The 20433-nt window shown below is 37.2% G+C and overlaps 1 protein-coding gene across 8 annotated transcripts in view; it reads left to right on the top strand.

The window, feature by feature from the left end:
• Positions 1–1201: 1201 nt before the first annotated feature.
• The window catches only part of CDC42BPA (CDC42 binding protein kinase alpha), a 117966-nt gene continuing 98734 nt past the window's right edge, over positions 1202–20433 (top strand). For all 8 annotated transcript variants that reach the window (XM_035322090.1, XM_035322095.1, XM_035322091.1 and 5 more), the window contains exons 1-4: positions 1202–1333; positions 7192–7275; positions 11821–11916; positions 14462–14610. In XM_035322090.1, the coding sequence (XP_035177981.1) occupies positions 1217–1333; positions 7192–7275; positions 11821–11916; positions 14462–14610 (446 nt within the window). In that variant the 5' untranslated portion in view covers positions 1202–1216. The remainder of the gene's footprint in view (positions 1334–7191; positions 7276–11820; positions 11917–14461; positions 14611–20433) is intronic.

Consider the following 20433-nt stretch of genomic DNA (forward strand, 5'->3'; position numbering starts at 1 on the left):
TAAATTGTTATATATGTATGTATACTGTCTTTGTGTTATTTTAAAATAGTCTAAATCTCTCAATCTAAGAATATAAATTTAGTAAGTCAACCTCATAAAGTCATGTATTTACTGTAATGGAATTGTTTGCAAGAGTAAGGGTAAGTACTAAAAGTAAGAGTAAGTACTAAACCCTTTGTGCTTCAGAGAAACAAAACGTTGGGGAAAAGAATGCTATAATTTATAGGCACAATAGCTATAAAGAACTACTTTAGTCTGAAGCATAATAAGTACTAAGTCTTTGACTTGACAATGTATCATTCCATTTGGATGAGAACATCCAACCTGGTGCTATATAATTCCTATATCATCTCTTAACATGAGAATTAAGTTGAATGTTGTGTGTTCAATTCTCTTCCCCCGAAAAGCTTGGAAATAAGAACTTGAAATGTGGTGGTTTGAATTTATTATTTTTTATGCTATTCTTGTAATGGAGCAAAAGAAAAAAAAAAATCAAGTCCAGTTGTTGTTGTTGTTCCCCTCCCACCCTCTGTTTTTTTTTGTTTTGTTCTTTTTTTGGGGGGGTGGGAGTTAGGGATTTAGGAAAGGGATATAGGGGCAACAGGTTCTTCTTTTTTATTTTGGGTTCTTTTGGTAAACCCAATTTATACAGGTAAGGTATTTTTCCATTGAATGTGTTAATAATGCCCTCCGAGTACAACTGTTCTTGCTTCCAGTAGCAAAGAATTAACTCATAAATGTCCTCTCTCTTGAAGAAGTGGTCTATAAAAAATATTGCATGATGCATAAGTGAGGCCAGTATTATCCCTCTGGTCATCTTTCATCAGCATTTTAATTTTATATCAAATACAATAGAGTTTAGCTGTTTAGCAGAGAAATTAATGTTGTCCAAAGGTCCAAAGTGAACTCCTCATTATATTATCCTTTCCTTTTGTGATTACAGATCACATAAAATACAAATGCAGTGGATGTCTGTGATCTCAAAAGACTGTATCGTTGGACTGGACTGTTTGTTTTTTTCCTATTCATTTTCTTTAAAGACAAAAGCCATTTTTTTCTCACAGCAGTTTCATCTTAGTTCTACTGGCTATTATTTCCAGCTTTAAACTGTGTTACATTACATTACAGAGTATAGGTGTATAAACAGTATGGTCTGTTGTTTTCAGGACTCTAATTACACCTATTTTATGTTTCATTGTTTTTTGTTTGTTTTTTAATGGTTGATATTTTCCTTGTTTCAGCAAAACCGTTTACATCTAAAGTGAAACAGATGAGACTACATAAAGAAGACTTTGAAATCCTGAAGGTGATTGGTCGAGGAGCCTTCGGTGAGGTATGTGTGTGAAAAAGGCAAAAGAAAGGATTTGAATACACTTGCTGATCTGCCTCACTGAGGAGAGACAGTTAATAGCCACATACTAATGTGTAAGTTTTACATAATTCAGGCATAAGGGATATTTTAGGCCAACCTAATACTCGATGCAAGTATATTTTGTTTTATACCTTCTCTGGCAGCCCTTTACAGCTCTTTTTAATCACTTAACTTTTGAGAGAAGGCAAGTTCACATGGGCTAAAAGACCGTATTTCAGCCATCTGGTAAGTCATTTCCTCAACTATAGTTCTTTGAGTCAGCAGATAGAGACTACTGAGTTACTGATGGTGTGAAGATCTAGTCTTTTCCAATCATCCTAATAACTGAATTGTCTGAAAGTAGTTTTCAATAACTTAAATTGCCAGATACTCATACTGACATACTAGGAACACAGAGAAGTATCTCCATTCATGTTGCTTTGTTTCCTAAAATTAATTTTTGATTTTTTCCCTATATTTCTTGTAAGGATTTTACCAAATGTTAGTTTCTGTTTTAGTTTTCACCTACTACTGTGAAACTATAATTTTTTTTTTTGCTGCTTCTGATTAAACCATCTTTTATTTCAAGTTTCAAGCAAGGCTGTTCACCACGAAGTTTTATGGTCACTAGGGATGTCAGAATATACAGGCTGAGGAAACTTTAATGAATAAATCCTAGCTTTCTGCCCCGCTTCTTAAGTTATATTAAGAATGTGCTTGGTTCTTCACTTAAGTCACTATTTATACAGAAGGAGCAACATAATGTGTAACAATGCGTACAATTTTTTGATGGCTAAATGTGCTACAAATGGGAATAATAATATGGAAAGCTTCTGCAGAAGTTATTCCTTATTGCCTCAAAAAAAAAAATCTGAGAGCTGAAATTGAAAGTACAAGGAAAAGATTCTGAGCAATGTCTTCATTTCTTTTGGAACGGGAAATGTTTTTCAGACTGTTATGTTTTCATTGATATAAGAGCATCTCTGGGGGCTTTGATGGCAGATGAGGAAGAGTTTTCAGGTTTGCTTACATATTTGCTTAATGTGAAAAAATAGGCTTTACTAGTCTGATTATGGAAGAATGAAGTTCTGTAGGTAGTACTCAAGGAACAGGATTTTTACTGTAATGTAGTATCCACTCATGGATAGTTGATCTTCAGTCTTAACCTTTGCCACAAAGAAAATGCTGCATTCACCATCTTGATGCAAATGTTTCTGCATAAATCACTGACTTTCTCAGTGTTGCCATAGTAGTTGCAGCTCAGTTCATGCACAAATCATATAGGATGTAAGAAAAACCACTGTGTAAGTACTTTCTTGTCAGAAGAATCATGCATGAAACCTACCTCATATTACACTTTTTAGAAGAGGTCATTTTAGTCTGCTGAATCAGCATCAAACTCTACAGCAGCTAATTCCCACACCCACCCACCCCTGTAGTGCTTTGTAAGGAAGCTTCTTTGCAATGAATCATACCATGGACAGTGAGAGCGTAACTTTCCCCATCTTCTTCTGGGGCAGTCTGCACAACATGGTAGTTCTCTTTTAGGAACAGCGTTTCTGTGTAATGCCCTACCTGAGAAAGACAGCATGCCCACTTAATCATCCAAATCTTCAGTAAGGGGAAAACTTCAATTCTTTCAATGAAAATATTTGATTTTATACGTTCTTAAAGTAGGACTTTTAAAATATTTGCAAGCATATACATTAAGTCTACTGACTAGTTTAAATACAAGTTTAAAGTCCTACTTAGGCGTTCATCTAGGAAAACAAATTCTGTATGAAATTAACTAGTTTTCTTTGCAAATAACTAGTAAGTATATAAGCAAGGTTTAAAAAAGGACTGCCAAATTTTGCTGCTACGTTAGCCATCAAGCACCATAACGATATTAAGCTGCAAAATACTTATTATTCAGTAGATAATAGTAGTTTGCTGAGACAGATTAAGCAGAAGATGGTTTCTTTCCAGCAAACTGTAAATGAGACCAAAGCTTCTCTTGGTTTCTGGGAAGATTAATTTTCATCTCCTGAAGCAGCATAATTCTGAAATTCCATAGACTACGAAGTTTTAGTGCAAGTTTTCATTAACATAGTCTCACTTGTTTTGATTTTGATTTTACACTCCTCAGTTTTTTTTAATTTGCATAGTTAATACTTCCCTTTTTCTTTATGCAAGTTTGATGTAGACAAAAAATACTTCAAGTATTGCTTATAAGTGTAAGAGGTTCTTGGTTTTCCTTTTCCCTTGAAGTCCTTATCCTGCTTGGTGTCACTCTGAGAATGCTTCCTTTTCACCAGTTTTATTATGTTACCCTTCCGTCTCCGTGCATACATGTACTTGATTAAAATGAAGAGAAAGAGTGATGCCTTTAGAAAACACAGATGTTTTCCTTGGGAGGAGGATCATCCCAGTGAAATTCATGATGTGGGCATCAAGTGTTTTCATTTTGCTGGCTTCAGGCACATGGTTTGAAAAACTTTAACAGGCAAACCTAAATAAAAAGACTTTAAACTTGGAAATTGAAGGAGGCTGCTATAAAAAGTGAGGGAGCACTGTTGATTCCAGTAGGCAACAGTTCTTACTGGTATATCACTGGAGGATAAAATCGTGGCTGATTTAACTTTCCAAATAAAAATTGAAATTTTCAGTTCATTCTATTGCTGCTTAAAAAAAAAAAAAAAAAAAAAAAAAAAGCTCACTGCTTGGTTGTGCAAGCAAATGTTTGTGTTTGTTATTGATATTGTGAAGATGATGATGTTCATAGCTTTGAGAACTAATCATTCCTAAATTTTGGCATCAGGTTATGAACAGTAACCCCCCCACTGCAATCCAGTGGTTGATAGTAATAGCTAAGAGTTTATAGGAAAAGCTAAAGGAGTGTTGTGCTCAGATTGCATTAGTTATTTGACAGAAATTAGGCTGTTATTTCTCTGTGTTACTTTGAAATTCGGTGCTTGTTTCTGGAAGGCTGGCTACTTTTGAAAAAGTGATGTTGGCCTTTTTTCCCCCTTTTCTTTCCCATCTTTTTCATCTTTCCCCCTGTGAGAAATACAGAGAACTGCTAGAAGAATGAGGAAAAAGAATGACTCAACCAAGATGTTTACATCAACACATACCAGTAATTTTTGTTGAGCTGCTCACAGGAAAATATAATTTTAAAGAAACAACAAACAAACAAAAAACACCACAACAAAGAAAATTTTGTGTCCAATTTTAATAAATTCCAGTAGCAAGGCACTTTAGGATAACTACTTGGGAATGATCATCCTTTCGTCTGTTTTGACAACTTCACTGGGGAAGGGTGAGCATAAAAACAGCACTCAGTGTACTTGAGCATTCATACGCATAGCATAGAGATGTGTGTGTGTATGTATATGTAAACGCTGCCTGGCGCTGTACTCATGTTTCAGAATTTTTTGTTACAATTAGAAACGGCCTCAGATTGTTTGTTGCTGAAGTGTCAGGTTTTTGTTTCACAGTCAAATGCTGCAATAAGCATTGTAAAATTTACTTCCACAAAGCCCTGAGACATGCAAAAAGACGCTGTGATTGCAGGAAAATGATGCTGTGTTCATTATGGTCTTGTGTGTGTTGGGCGGAGTAGGGGTGATGTGGAATATGGATGGATATGGAATAACATGAATGCCTTTGATAGACTAAAAGGCTGCTTCTGACTGTAAATGCAGCTGGTAAACATGAGTCTATTTTTGTTCTTTAGTCGCTCTTCAGTTCTGGTAGACATTCACAGAAAGCACCAAGCCCTCAATTATTACAAAGCCAGCTGTTAACCAAAGGCAGTGCTGTATCTCTTTCAGCTGTGTCCAAGTAAATGCTGTAAAGGAGACTGCAAAATTAGGCAGCTGTGCAATTAGCGTATGTCATTAAGAGATTGGGGGGGGAACCCACCCCAACAACCAAGGAAACAAAGACCAAACAAAAGAAAAATGGCCTTTTATTGAGCATGCTAAGTGCAACAAATGAAGCCCTGGAGTTGGAGTAGAAAAACCCCAATACAGATATAGCTTGTTAGATTTTTAGCTGGAAGAATTAAAGGAGACTCAAGTTTCAAACCTGTGTTGTAGGTTATGTATTACCCCAGAGGATTTCCGTCTATGGAAAATTGTGTTGCTTGGTCTTGGAATGCCATGCACAGAATAGTGGGTGTTATTTATGAAAGAAAGTGAAAGTCTAAACAATATCTTTTTCTATTTCAAATTTTAAAGTACTTTGAGGGATCCAAGGTCTGGACTTTAGCCTCGGTCTTTATGCATGAAGTAACCTCTAAAAATTTGAGTTTTTAAATGGGGTTAAACACGTAGATCTACCACCTTTCTGTCTTCTCCCCTTTTTTTATTCCTCCCCCTCACCCCAAAGGCAGGCAGTATCAACAGCAGGGCTGATAATGTATTGCTGCACAAATGGGAAGCGACAGCTGCTTTGTCTGGGAATCTGTAGCTAAGTAAGAGCTACACTTTTAGATATGCTTAAGTTTAGACATCTGATTATTGCAATCCTTCAACATGTACTTTTGCCATATGTACGAAGCTGCTGCAGCTGATGACACATTTGAAGATGGCTGAAAGATATTTGCATTACGCGTTCTTCAAACTGTCTGATCTTGTATTTTCTGTTATCATTGTCTTCACACATGGCTGGTTTACTGATTATGAAAGAGGCAGAAGGAACGTAGGAACCAGCCTTAGTATTTGGCCTGCACGATGAAGGTGGTGATAATCTGGGGGACAGCATGCTGGTTTGTAACTGAGTGCACACAGAAATAAATGTATCTCCTTAAGCCTCAGGGATTCTTTGAAAGGGAGGAGGCAGAATGGGTTAGTTGGTGAATGGTTATTAAAATGTGTTGTATTGATAGTTGAACTTTTCCGTAAGTGGTATGGTAATACAGTGGTCTGGTCTCATTTTGATCAGCAGCTCTGAGTGTGTCAGATTGATGGCCATTTTAACTAAGACACTTAGCTTTCTTTACCCAGGGAATCGTGAACTGTGAAAACATGTTTTTGTAAAATTCTTTCCTTCCCCTTTCATAAAAATATTCCATCTTAGCTTTTAATATAAATGAGCAAAACTATAATATTCTCAGAAAGACTATATCAGTACACTTTGCTAATGCATTATTAGATGGGCCTATGGTATCTCATGTTTAACAAACAATGAAGGGGAGTAGAGCTTGAGTTTCCTTATGTTTACTTTTCTAGAAAATGTGAATTTCAGCATTTCCCGGCCACTGACAAGAGGCATGATAAAAGGGTTCATTAAACTTCAAGTGGAAAAATATGAAGTAATACTTTACCATATATTCAAAGAAAGTGTAGTGCATTTTTTTGAAAGAGTAGAAATTACCTCATAGCAAATCTACAGTAATAATTTGTGTCTAGAACCTAGAATGAGTTGTTTCTTGGTTTTAGAAACTGACTACTAAAGTTGTTGTCTCTTCTTGGTGTGTCTGTAACTTAAATCACTGTGTAATACTGGAAGGATGAGTCCAAGAATATCAAGTATACAGCCAGTGACAGCTTCATGCAGATGGTAGAGCAAGAAACGTGATAGTGAGAAAATACCATTGTTCATCTACTCACCTAGAAAAACGATGCGTAGTGAAAGTGCGATACATAATGAAAGCTTAAAGTAGACTTGGAGCTTTTCCAGAATAAATATCCTGTACTGTTGTGATGTTACTCTTTCTGGATAGTGATGGTATGGTATCATGCATGGACAGTAAAGTTGTTTCCAAAACACTGAAGAAAAAAAAATGCAAGGCTTCATAAAAAGAAAACAATGTCATTTAATGTTTAGGCTTATCTTTTGTTTATCTTTTCCAGGTTGCAGTAGTAAAACTGAAAAATGCAGATAAGGTTTTTGCCATGAAGATACTTAATAAGTGGGAGATGCTGAAGAGAGCTGAAGTAAGATAACTTTTTTTTTATATAATCACATACCCTCTTACTCTAGTGAATTGTTACTTCTTTTTCCATGAGAAGACTCTGTGTATATTCAGATTGAGGAGGTGCTTCAGTACTTATTGGCAATATGAAGATTAATATCAAAATAAGCTTAAAGCAGTTCATGGGAAGGGTTAAGTGGCATTGTGACTTGATTTAGGCAGTGTTGAATGTTTTGTACAGTACACCGTTTCTGTATTTGGCCAAGAATTATGTACTATACAAGCAACCTTATAGTGTATTTATTTCAGTAGTCTTTAGCAAGTATATTTTCTGTGGTATAAGGAAATTATTGAGCTTTAACTCACCATGTGTATTAGTTTGTCAGTATTTAGAATTTAGTCGAGGTTCAATTTTTTGACTGAAAAATTAGAGAGATAAAAGTTTGAAATTCGAGAGCATGTTTCATAAAAATGTCCTGTTTGCAAAAATCTGTGACAGAAAGTTCATTGCTAAAGAATAAGTCCATTCTGTGTTATGGAAAACTCTTTCGCTGGTGCTGCTTTACTTTGGGTTTACTTTGGGTTTACTTTGTATTATATGATTTCACCTTTCATTGAATCCACAGTACCTTTCCGTGGATTCCTGTGGAAAAAAACATTAAAAAAATGCAGTTTGCACATGAAGATTGGTATATTTGTTTTAAGTGGAACATGTATCTAACTCTTTAATTTATTTGAACTTCTTAATCTTTGCATACTGAAAACAAACCACCTAAAGTAGACTCCTAAAACTAAAACTCAGTAAAAGCAACTAAGTTGTTTGACCATGTATGACCATGATCTCTTCTTTAGTTTGGACAGTGCAAGCAATATCTTGGCTGCCTCAGGGCTGCCTTCAATTCATTCTCTGCCCAGCTTGTATTTGTGTTGGGGATCGCTCTGACCCAGGTGCAGGACCTCGCACTTGGTTTTGTTGAACTTCATGATGTTTGCATGGGCCCACCTCTCCAGCCTGTGAAGGTCTGTCTGGATGGCATCCTTTCCCTCCAGCGTGTGGACTGCACCACACAGCTTGGAGTTATAAGCAAACTTGCTGAAGGTGTACTCGATCCCACTGTCCATGTCACCAACAAAGATAGTAAATAGTGCCAGTCCCAATACCGACTCCTGAGGAGCTCCACTTGGACATTGAGCTGTCGACCCACAACTCTTTGAAAGCGATCATCTAGCCTTATCTACCGAGTGGTCCATCCGTGAAATCCGTATCTCTTCCATTTAGAGAAAAGGGTATCATGTGGATCAGTGTCAAGTGCTTTGCACAAGTCCAGGTAGATGATGTTTGTTGTCCTTCCCCTATCTGCCGATGCTGTAACCCCATTGTACAAGGCCACCAGATTTGTCAGGCATAGTCTGCCCTTAGTGAAGCCATGTTGGCTGTCAACAGATATTTCCCTTATTTGCCGTGTGCCTTAGCAGAGTTTCCTGGAGCATCTGCTTCACGATTTTGCTTGGCACAGAGGTGAGACTGACTGGTCTGTACTTCTCCGGGTCTTCCTTTTTTCCCCTTTTAAAAATGGTGGTTATGTTTCCCTTCTTCTAGTCCATGGGAACTTCAGCAGATTTCCATGACTTCTGCAGTGGTTTTATATGGCAAGGTTTTGGTAGCAGGGGCCCATAGGGGTGGCTTCTGTGAGAAGAATCTAGATGCTGCTCCATGTAATGCAAGGGCCCCGCTGCTGACCAGAGCTGAGCCAATAAGCAATGTTGTTTGCGCCTCTCTGAGAGCATATCTAAGAAAGGGAAAAAAATGCTGCCATACACTCAGCAGCTGGGAGAGTGAGAGGAGTGAGAAACAGCCCTGCAGGCACTAAGGTCAGTGAAGAAGGAGGGGGAGAGGTGCTCCAGGCGCTGGAGCAGAAGTTTCCTGTGGCCTGTGGAGAGGCCCCTGGTGGAGCAGGCTGTCCCCCTGCAGCCCATGGGTCCCACATGGAGCAGATCTCCACGCTGCAGCCCGTGGAGGAGCCCCCGGTGGAGCAGGTGGATGTGGCCTGGAGGAGGCTGTGGCCCATGGAGAGCCCCCACAGGAGCAGGCCCCGGGCCGGAGCTGCAGCCCGTGGAGAGGAAGCCACACAGGAGCAGGGGTCTGGGGGGAGCTGCCAGCCGTGGGGGACCCGTGCTGGACTACTTTGCTCCTGTGGTATGGAGCCATATCTGGAGCAGTTCTTGAAGAGCTGCTGCCTGTGGGCAGCCCCCACAGGCTCAGTTCGGGAAGGATGGCAGGCCTCCCGTGGGAGGGACCCCACAGCACAGGGGACGAGAGTGACCGAGAAGGAGCAGGAGAGACAAAGCGCTATAGACTGACCACAACTCCCATTCCCCTCTTCCCCTGCACCGCTCGGGGGGAGGAGGTAGAAGAGGGTGGATGGGGGGGGGGGGGAAGGCGTTTTTGGTTTATTTTCTTTGTTTCTCACTTCTCTAGTTTGTTAGTAATAGGCAATGTATCTTAGTATCTCCCTGTTCTGTGTCTGTTTTGGCCATTATGATAATTGTTGAATGATGTCCCTGTACTTATCTCAGCCCTTGAGCCCTTTGCATCATATTTTTCTCCCCCTTTGCCTTTGAGGAGGGGGAGTGAGGGAGTGGTTGTGGTGGAGCTCGGCTGCCCACCCGAGTAAAACCACCACAACTTCTCAAATATGATGGATAGTGGCTTAGTTGGATCAGATGACCTCTGGAGGTCTCTGCCAACAATTTAGAAAGACTGTGCCTAAGGAAGATGAAGTGTAACGTTGAGATAATGGATTAGGCAAAAAAGGCTTTTGGTTCAGTCTTCCCCCAACTTATCAAGGTTTCAGTCAGGCCAAATTTGTTATATTCCCAAAAGAATAAGACCCCAGAGACTGAGTCCACAGAAGAATAAAATGAGTTTGTCTTCCTTTCCTCTGTGAGAAGGAGCTGTTTTGTCCAGTGCCCTGGGAGTTGTGATGGAGGTCCTTAACCATGTGGCTCTGAGCAGAGCTCTGAAGAGAGAGCACAAATGCAACTTTCCTTTTAAGAATAGCTCCATTTATTAGTTATGTTAAATCACTATGTCTTAGTGCAGTTGTATTGATATGAACAAGTAAGCCATGTTTAGACTAATGCAATTGCATCTACTCTAGAATTTACTTCTATTTGACAGCAGTATAACACAGAAAAATAAAAAATAATAAAAAAAAAAAACACAAAAAATAAAATAAAAAAAAAAAAACACAGCATGAATTTATGCAATTGAACTATGTTATAGCAATTACAGGAACCACTGATACCATCTTTTTTTGGCCATGAATTAATGGAAAGCCCATATACCACATAGTCTTACTTAGACTCCTTGTCTGTTACTGTCTCAACTATGATCTACTGTGGCAATACCTTTTGCTGTCTGCTCTGGGCATGTTGTCCAGAGGTGAGTGTTTAGAGTGCTCAAGGAATGCACAGCCTCCTGTTCTTACGTTAAATCATGGCAAAAACAACAGGAATTATATAAACTGTGTAGTAATTAATACTTGAGTTATGTAAAAACAAGTAGGGAATCTACATGTCATTTTGTTTATCCTTGTGAAAGCAAGAGTTCATAGTATCTCTTTCTGAAATAAACAAGGAAGGAAAAAAACACTGAAGTATAAACAGTTTTTTTCCCTTTGAAGATGTTCCTGTCTTTTTTCACCCCCAAGTCTATTTTTCGTTTAACAACCCTTGACAGTATTTTTTCAAGTTTTTTTGTTTGTTTTGTTTTGTTTTTTTGTTTGTTTTTTTTTTTACACAAATTTCACTGCTTTATTTCATGCATTGTGCTATGATTAAAGTATGCCATATTTTTTTCCTTGGTCTGACTTGTTGTTGTTCGCTGTATTCACCAAAATATGACCTGTTACGGCTTATTTGATTAGAGGAGAGGGAGTTATATTCTGCTTTGTTTATACTGAATGTATTCTTCTGCATATCTCAATCTCAAATGCTATTTCACTCTTCATTCTTCACTTTCCAAATCCTACAGCTACCAATAGATGTGTCAGGGGTCTGGTATATGGCTATTGTTTTTGGAAGTGAAATTGGAAATGTGAAAAGGCTTGATTTTACTTCAGATTTAGCTGTCTCCTAGGATGTGAGAGAGAAATTGAGCATGGTTCAAACTGATGAACCATCTTTGTGAAGTAGCAGAGTGTGCTGGAAGTTTATGGTCTGTGTTTTTCTCTGTCAGTCATCTAAATAGAGCCCATACAATTATTATTCTTTCTTTTACACTATGTTTTAGACACTGTTCTGAACAAAATTGTAAGTTAGTTTTCCTTAACAAAGTAGAAAAGTACAACTGTTTACATTTGAAGAAAGTAGACTCTTCTGATACCTAATTTTTCTTAGATTTTGGCATGATTGAAGATTGTAGTACATGACTTTTTAACTAAGAGAGAGATTTGAATTTGTTTTCCAATTATTATGTTAAAAAATAAATAGCCAGATTGCAAAATGTGTTTTGCATTTGTTTATTTTATTTAAAGCCTATAATAATGTTTTTTCTCCCCTTCAGACAGCATGTTTTCGAGAAGAGAGAGATGTATTAGTGAATGGAGATAACCAGTGGATCACAACGTTACATTATGCATTCCAGGATGAAAACTATTTAGTGAGTGTTGCTCTTATGTATATATGAATAGAAATTGAGATTCTTAGTTGTGGTAAGAGAGACAAACATAGTTCATTAATTGTGTATTCTGAAACTTGTGAGCACCTGTAATTTTGTGCATAAGCTAATGAAAGATGGAGGGTGGTCAGATACTTAAACTTTTGCTATGACTATCTCGGGAATGTAACTTCGTTTTCTAAACAATTTTGCATTTATTGATAAGCTTCTGCATTTATTGATAAACCTGGATCTATCTGCATCTTTTATAATATGCCCGTCTAGTTAATTGGATTAATAAGTGTGTTTACTGCCATAAACTTTCTATTTATGTGATTAACATGATTGATTGTAGCTTTACAGTTAAAATATGGAATTGTCCAATTTTTGAACTAACAGTTTATTTTGATTGGTTTTTACTTCTTGAAGATTTAAAACCACTAAGATTGTAATAAAGCAAATGTTCTTGCAACATGGAAGAATGCCACTAAGTCTTAATAAGTAAGACTTGGAAGCTGTAGCTGTAGATGGAAGTATCTCTTTAATATTCAGTGTTACTTATTTTTCAAGTATTTTGACAGACTTGCAGAAATAAGATAATAGGAGAAAATGTGTTGATTTTCTGTGAAATCTTTCTCACCGAATATGTTTTCCTTGTGTTATTAAAGTTCTGATAATATTTATGCCCCTAAAGGTAAACAACTATACATTGATAGATTTTGTTTATTTTGTTTTTATTGCTTTGTGCTTTTGAATCTGTATCATTAGTAAGTTCTAATGTTTTCTTAAAAATCTAACATGCATTCATATTTTTTTATTTATTAAAATAAAAGAAGTGCTCTGCATGGAATCATTGGAGAATTGTAAATTGTTTTGGCCTCTATATTGCTTTCTGTTCTGTCAGTTCACATGCTTTTGGAGATCCATGGATTTTGATGGAGTTTATATAGAAACAGGGCTCTGCATTTATGAGCCTAACTGTTGCCTTAAAAACCTCCCAACCTATTTCATTCTTCATTAATATGGACAGTAAATAAGATCTCATGTGTCATGTAATTTTGATCTTACTATCAACAGTATTACAAAGAAAATATGATATATTCAGCAGCAGCCTGCTAGAATTTGTAATCTTGCAGGTTTTCCTGTTTTTATGAAGCACCGAGTGGCTTCTGTTCTGTATGTTCTAACGAATCTTCTGGCTGCTAATAGGAGCTAGTCTTGCAGCTTATTTTTGAAAATCTCAGTAATGTTGTTTTTCATCATTTTAGTGCAAATGTATTACTACTTCTCTATATGCTTTTTATTAAAAGAAAATAGTCCTACCAGGTGCCGGAGGAACAGAAACGGAGGGCATGGCTTTCTGCCAGGCGGTCATTATGTCTGTGCCTTCTCACTGCCACACACCTGACAAAATATTGTTTAATTCATTGCGATTAGCTGGGGAGGCCATCAGGGCTGCAGCCCATGCCTGCTGGTGAGCGGATCAGGCCGCTCAGTGACAGAATGCACTCTCCTTGCACAAAAAGCTGCGCACACTACCCTATCCGTACTCATGGCCCTGGTCACTGGCACTCCTCAGGGATGGGTTATATGTGGCTTCCTGCCATTTTGACCTGGCTGTATCATCAGTTGTCTTTGCCCAGCTGTCACTGGGCCCTCTTGCAAGACTGGGTGCCTGCTGGCCCACGCCTACACAAATACAACACATGAGGCATAGCCTGAGAGTGTTGGGGCTCAGAAACCCCCTCAGATGCTCCTTGGGACCTCACAAGCATCGTGCTCTTCTCAGCACAGGGAGGTGACTCCTGCATACAGTAAAACAAAGAAAGATTGTGAGCTCTTTCAAGTCTTTGCATCTGATCCAGTAGCAGACATGCTTCATTATATGCTTCATTAATAAAGCAGAAATCAAAGTGTTTTCTTCTATGATATCAGTTAGAGAAGGCGACGTCTTCCATCATATGTTGGCAGATCCTGTGTTGTGTGCAGTGTCAACAGTATCTGGAATTATGCTATAAGCCACTGGAATTCTCTCACTTTTTGCTCTAATCTATGAGTAGTCTAAAAAATTTTACTTTCCAAAATCATTTATATAATAGGAAAAGAAGATGGTAAGTTAAAGGGAAGGGAAAGCCTGAAATATTTTATTTCCTAAATGAGATCCCTAATTAACAAAGGTTATTATAGGTCTGTGCTTTAATCCTTTATGCCTTTTGCATTTAGTTGAAGGATATTGTTTTTAAAAGGGCATTTTGAGTATCTAAATATAACTGTGTTTGATGATGGGACAGTGGATAAAGCTGATAATGTTTTGTCATGAGGCTGACTGTGTTTGAATATGTATAAGTAAGAAAAATACTCAAGTACGTTAAATATTTAAATGAGGTTAAAACAGTTACTCTTTTCAGAACATCTTAGCATCTCAGCATTTGTAATGCCCATGATAATTTTTGCAATAAATTCTTTTTAATGTTTCAATTAGTTTTTAAGTCTTAAATTCACTCAGTATATTTTTCTTCCCATTTTTCTCATCATTCCCACTCCATAGTACCTGGTTATGGATTACTATGTTGGAGGAGACCTGCTTACGTTGCTCAGCAAGTTTGAGGACAGACTACCTGAAGATATGGCTCGTTTCTATTTGGCTGAAATGGTGATAGCTATTGATTCTGTTCATCAGCTGCATTATGTCCACAGGTAAGCAATTTGAGCTCCAGATTCCTGTTGGAATTAGGGACAGTTACTTGGACTGATAATTCCCATTAAAAAGTTAAAGCTAGTAACAAGTATTTGCCGTGACAGTAAGCATGGTAGAACATACTAGCCTCCATCTTGTGGTTGTTGAGAATTGTCAATAACCTTGTACTGTCTGATCAAAGACATGAATGAGGACATTCATGAATATCCAAATCTGTTTGCTGAATCTTACGCATTGGCACATGTTAGAGTAAATGATCCATCATTTATAACATCAAAACTAGAAATCTCTTCCTGAAACGTGACCATCGTTGAATAGGTTTATTTAAGGGTCAGGTTCTGTTTCTTAGTTAAATTGGTTCAATCTATTAAAAAAAAAAAGTTGAACATACACTATTGTGTGTTCTGCTGTGGATTCCCCACCCCTCCTTTCCTCCACCCCAACATTTTCTTTTGGACTTGATCAAATTATCTTTAAAACAAAGCGATAACGTTTTTCTAAGTAGGTACTTAAATTGTGATACTTTATATTTACATTGGTATATAAGAAAATAATGTATTTTGTTCAAAGGAAAATGTTATGTCATTTGTGTCTAACATATTTGGAGGCCATAATTGCTTTTTCCATAAGGCTCGCATCATCTTTTCTTTAGTGTGTCATCTCTGCAGAATTCCGTGGTGGCTCTTGTGTGTAGAGCAAAGATTGCCTTATAAGAGGCTGAAATTTTAAATACACGCTGAATAAATTTATTTTGTAAAGGCAGAAACCAGTAGAATAACTCACAGTTGTTTAAGCTGGTTTATTAACCTGGCAGAATGAACTCTTTTGATATGTCCATTTATTCTCCTTAATCAGAGTCTGTACTGACCATTCCTTCTTTTCCTGTTCTCATTTGTCTGATTGGTGTTAGTAGTTGTTTTTTTTTGTGTGTGTTTTTCATTTGTTTGCTTTTGTCCAAAAGATGTATTGCTACTAGCTTTGGTTTGTTACTGAGTTGTATTTTCTTTCCTTTGGGATTGTGGCTTTTCATTAAAGAGCGATAACTAGAGTGCTTTGATACGGGACGGTGCTAAACTGCGAATTGCTCTGCTGGGATATTTTGAAGTCTGCTAGTTTTGCTGAAGAACTGTTGACCTGATGAAGAGTTCTTTGTGATGATGCCTTGTGGAAAAGTCTAAGCAGAATATTTTCCTTTGTGGTTTTCTTGAATCTTGAACATTTCAAATGTATATTTCTGAGAAGGTGTTTCTTCATTTAGGACCTAATGTGAAAGGCTTTTGTATTCAGTTTTATTTTGCATCTAGCTTTTAAAATGTGTTTGAGGGTGAACTGTTGGGATACTATCTCTTCTCTTACCTGATGAAGTATACCCCATGTACTATGTATGTAGACTGCTATATTTTGTACCTATGGTAGATGTGATATTTCCATCCTCAAAAAGTTAGTCCTCAAGATGAAATAGGTGTTGGTGTAAAGTTCTGATAGAGTATTAAGAAGCATTCTGGTTCAAAACAACATACTGTTATGCCTGCATATTTATTATTATTGAATGTTTCACAAAAAAAGTCCCTATGAATTCTCAGTCCTTTGTTGTTTGATTTGCAGCTTTGCCAGTGAGGTTCCCATTTTTATACTCCAAATTATAAATGCGCCTTCAGCACTTGGCAGAGGCAGTTGGCATATTTCATCATTAATACTGTTGTAATACAATGCCTGTTTAAAAGGGAATGTTGTGCAAAGATTAAAAACATAAAAGGGGTTTGAGTATATGTTCCATGATCAGCCTTTGAAATGTGGCCCATTGCACTATTAGTAGGATGTTTGCAACTGTTAAAGCAAATGAAAGGACAAGAATACACATCTGAATTCCACTAATGCTATTGTACTGAAAGTTTAGGTGTGGGAGCCACATGCTTTTTGGGAGCCTGTTGCACAGAGAAGGACATATGAGCAGCAGAAGGAAAATACTATTAAAATCAATGGATAATGGTAGTGATAATGAATGTAATGAATTGTAGTGAATAGTAAATATACATCAGGATTTGAGCTGAATAGTAGGTAATAAACTAGAAAGGTAGGTAATAAACTAAACTAGAAAGTAGGTAATAAACTTTTTTTTTTTTTTCCTTTCAGACAATGAGAGAAGCTGTTCTTTCTTTAGTGCTCCAGTTCTTTCAGGATAGATTTTTCACATTAGCCATACACTATGGTACTTTGATAATTTTCCTTTTCTCTGAATGCTTTTATAGCTTTAAAAAAATGTATTTTTGCTTACACAGTGAGCAACCTCTTGCTCTTTTCAGTTGTTAAACACTTATTTGTTTTCAGATTGTTTTTGGGGGGAGTGATACTGAATGCAGTGGTGGTAGTTGTGCAGACTGCTCTGATGTCACATGCAAGATACTTTTCTTTCCTAAAATACGCTGACCAAACCTCAAATGCAAGCAACCTCAGCATTATTAAACAAAGCTGCTTCAAATGTGTTTCAGGTTTTGGAGTTCTAAATTTGAATGTCATTTCTGCTCTAGCACTGTGGGATTATGTGATGAATTGACAGTGGGAAGGAGATGAAAATCTAGGTATTAGCGGAATTGCACTGAAAAATTGTTTTGAAGCTGTATCCTGATACCTAATGAACCAAGGGGAAAAGGAGCTAGCTGAAAATAACATCAGCACTAGTGTTTTAAGGATATTCTTTTTTAAAATCTGCTTTTTAAATAAATAGTTTAAATAAATCATAATGTTTTTGTGATAAAGTCAATCGTAACATGAAACATTGATAATTAATAATTTCTGATCAATTTCTGTGAACAGATCATGTAGTATTTTACTTGATAGTTAAACAGTGGCTTAGAATTGTAATAAAACAGCATTTTCTTTAATGTATTTCTTAGCTTTTCCTATTGTGATAAATTCACTGTTGCCATAGGACACTGACAGCTCCAAGACTAGTTGTAGAAAGTAACTGCATCCAAGTATATGCTCAGGTGTTCACAATGAGATACAAAGTACTTAAGTGTAGCTCTCACAAGTGCAGGACTTCCTTGGGAGTTTGTTGGGTTTATAACTACCCCTGGTACCTTAAATAACTAATCTGAAATAATGAAATCATGCCTGCTTGTAGGCCAAGGTTAAATATTAACTTGTGCTAGTTTTCTGCAAATTGTAGTGTCATACAAGGTAATACGTTACTTTTATTTGGAATCTACATCAATTTGCCTTTTATTTTTACAGATTTGTAGCACCATATTTTGATTTTCATCTGAAAAAAAAATACAAACTCTACATGCAATAATACTAATCTCAGCTTCAAGGTTTTGTTGTTACTAGGAATGCTTAATTGCTTATGGTATATGTTAAAAGTTTATATTTGTGTGCACCATCAAACATCCAGATGAATGCTGAAGTAAAACTCAGCTAGGTAGTTACACTTATTTAGGCATATTGTCTTACTTCAAACATGTGTTGTTTGTTTGTTTGTTTGTTTTCCTACAATAGAGATTTTTTAAAAAACTCACTTCTTATTTGAATGGCAAGGCAGGTTTTCTTTCTGTTTTATATGAAGTGGAAATCAAGGTGGTAAATGCTTATTCTTTCCTAAGTCTTTTTAAGTAGAAGAGACTTTAGAAGGCCTGGCTGCTACTGGAAGTAATTTTCTAGATTTCTAGTTGTTACTGTCTTTTAGTGTGAAGTATTTTAGCATCCCAAGTCACCAGAAATTTATTTTTATTTTCTTTCAATTTTTTTCTATCAACTTCTGAAATATGTCAGGCTTCTCTGGAACATTTGAGTTCTTAAAATGTAGAGCAATTCAATTCTCTGTGGAAGTGACATCCTTTCTGGAAGATGCTGAACGAAATGGGATAAATGCACTAGAGGGGTAGAAGTGCTGTCTATTCCCTATCAAGCCAGCCTTTGTTTTACTTCTAACAAGTTACTGTTTGTTCTCACTAAAAATCATCTCTTAGGGACATCCTTTAAATATTTACTATAGTTAGGCAGCTGAAATCCAGGATTTTTGGGGGGATGCATTCCATGTTCAACTATAAGTTTCAGTGCCAGCATATCCATTTTTGAGTTGCTGAATGAGTGGTTTTCTGTGTTTTGGGTGTATCCCATCTTTCCCGATCATTAATTTGCTGAAGTGGAAAATGTGGAGATGGAAAGCACGTCTATGGAGTTAGCTGCATTGCGCATTTGGTCTGAGTTGAGTTGGCACAGTGATGTGCCAAGCATTCTGGCCTTGGTAAAGTGAACACTAATTGTGGGTTTGAAAGAAAGCACCAACATATTTTAAGTGTTTACCAAACTTTGCAACAGACATAATGTCAAACACACCCATGAAGATGTCCTTACAAAGTGCTGAGAAAGCTAGAAAAATAAGGAAAAAATAACATCAGAGTATTTTGATAGTCTACTTAAAATGTATTGCTTTGAATTTTTGCAGTTCAGTTTTGGATGGAAAACTGCAGGACAGAAAGTTATTTTAGTAAGTATTTGGTAAGCTTGTGCTCCTTTGCAAGGAATTTGTTTACAGGGGTAGGAGAGCTCCATGAGTCTAGGCTGTTTCCTCTTCATTTCTTCACCGAGGAGGGGCTGGAAACAAAGGCCATCTTTACAGACATTGGGCTTTCATTTTACCCCATGACCCCCTAAAACCCCTTCAGGGTGGCACCCAATCTATGGTGAGGGCTGTGAGGCTGATGTTATTTGACCAGAATTTGTTGGTAGGGCTTCCTGAAGAGACTGTGATAAATGAGAAGTATTTGAAATAAAAGACCTGTGTATGTGCAAAGAGCTAGAGGGTCAAACTGCACGTGCTATCATGTAGAATTTAAACAGTTTCTTGGTTTTGTGTCTAGTGGGATTGTTAATTTAAGTGAAATCTGTGTAATGGATGAATGAGCCAGTGTAGGCCCACATTCTGTGTTACTTGAGCAGAAGGAATTTAGAAACCAGGCCTTAAGTGATAGTAGGCTTGAGTGGTCCTTTCAGCAGAGGCCCTTCTACAAACCTTCAGCCTTTTTTCTCCCATTGTTCCATTCTCCCCAAGACTCAAGCTCCAAAAATCCCTTCTGCTCTGCTGGAACAAAAGGCTGTGGGGCTGTGCAGTGTACTGAATGAGGGCATCACTCCAAGTTAGAAGTAACACTGCATTGTAATCTGGGTCAATCCTCCGGTCTGTTTTATAGAGAAAGAGAATAGGAGGGAATAGTTTTAAGCTGGACTTGCCAGTAAAATCTGCGATAACGCTACGACTCTTTTTTCTGCACAACCAATGAGTGCTACGTGCGATATCTGAAGATTTGTTGAATTTTATGATTTAAAGAAAAAAAGGACACAAGAAGCTCTTGGAGCTAGAGTATCTTAAAGGAAGGACACATGAAGATCCTGGAGGTAGAGTATCTTAAAGGTAGTTATTTTAAATGTACATAGCTACAGAACCCCCAGAAATAAAACTTTCTCCTTCCACGTGCGATATTTACCTGCTAAGGAAGGACATTCTTGATTATTATCAGTTGAGGAAGGCCAGTAATGCAAGGAGGTTATCCCTCTGTTTTTTTTTTTTCTGATGAGTGTCCATTGGTCTTTTAGCTTGACAATTATACCTTTATTAAAGAAGATGACTCATAGGAAAAGAAGAAATGCTCAGATGAAGATTTTTTTTTTTTTTTTTTTAATGTAGATTGGTATATCTTCTGGTTGCAGTTGCTTCAAAGGCAGATAGGTGTGAGCATTCTGTCAGATGACATGTAATCTCATTTAGGTTGGAACTGGATGTGTTTCTCCTAAAACAGAAGTGTGTAAAACCCTGCTAAAAG

This window comes from Oxyura jamaicensis, chromosome 3, assembly GCF_011077185.1.
Source record: "Oxyura jamaicensis isolate SHBP4307 breed ruddy duck chromosome 3, BPBGC_Ojam_1.0, whole genome shotgun sequence".
Lineage (NCBI taxonomy): Eukaryota > Metazoa > Chordata > Aves > Anseriformes > Anatidae > Oxyura > Oxyura jamaicensis.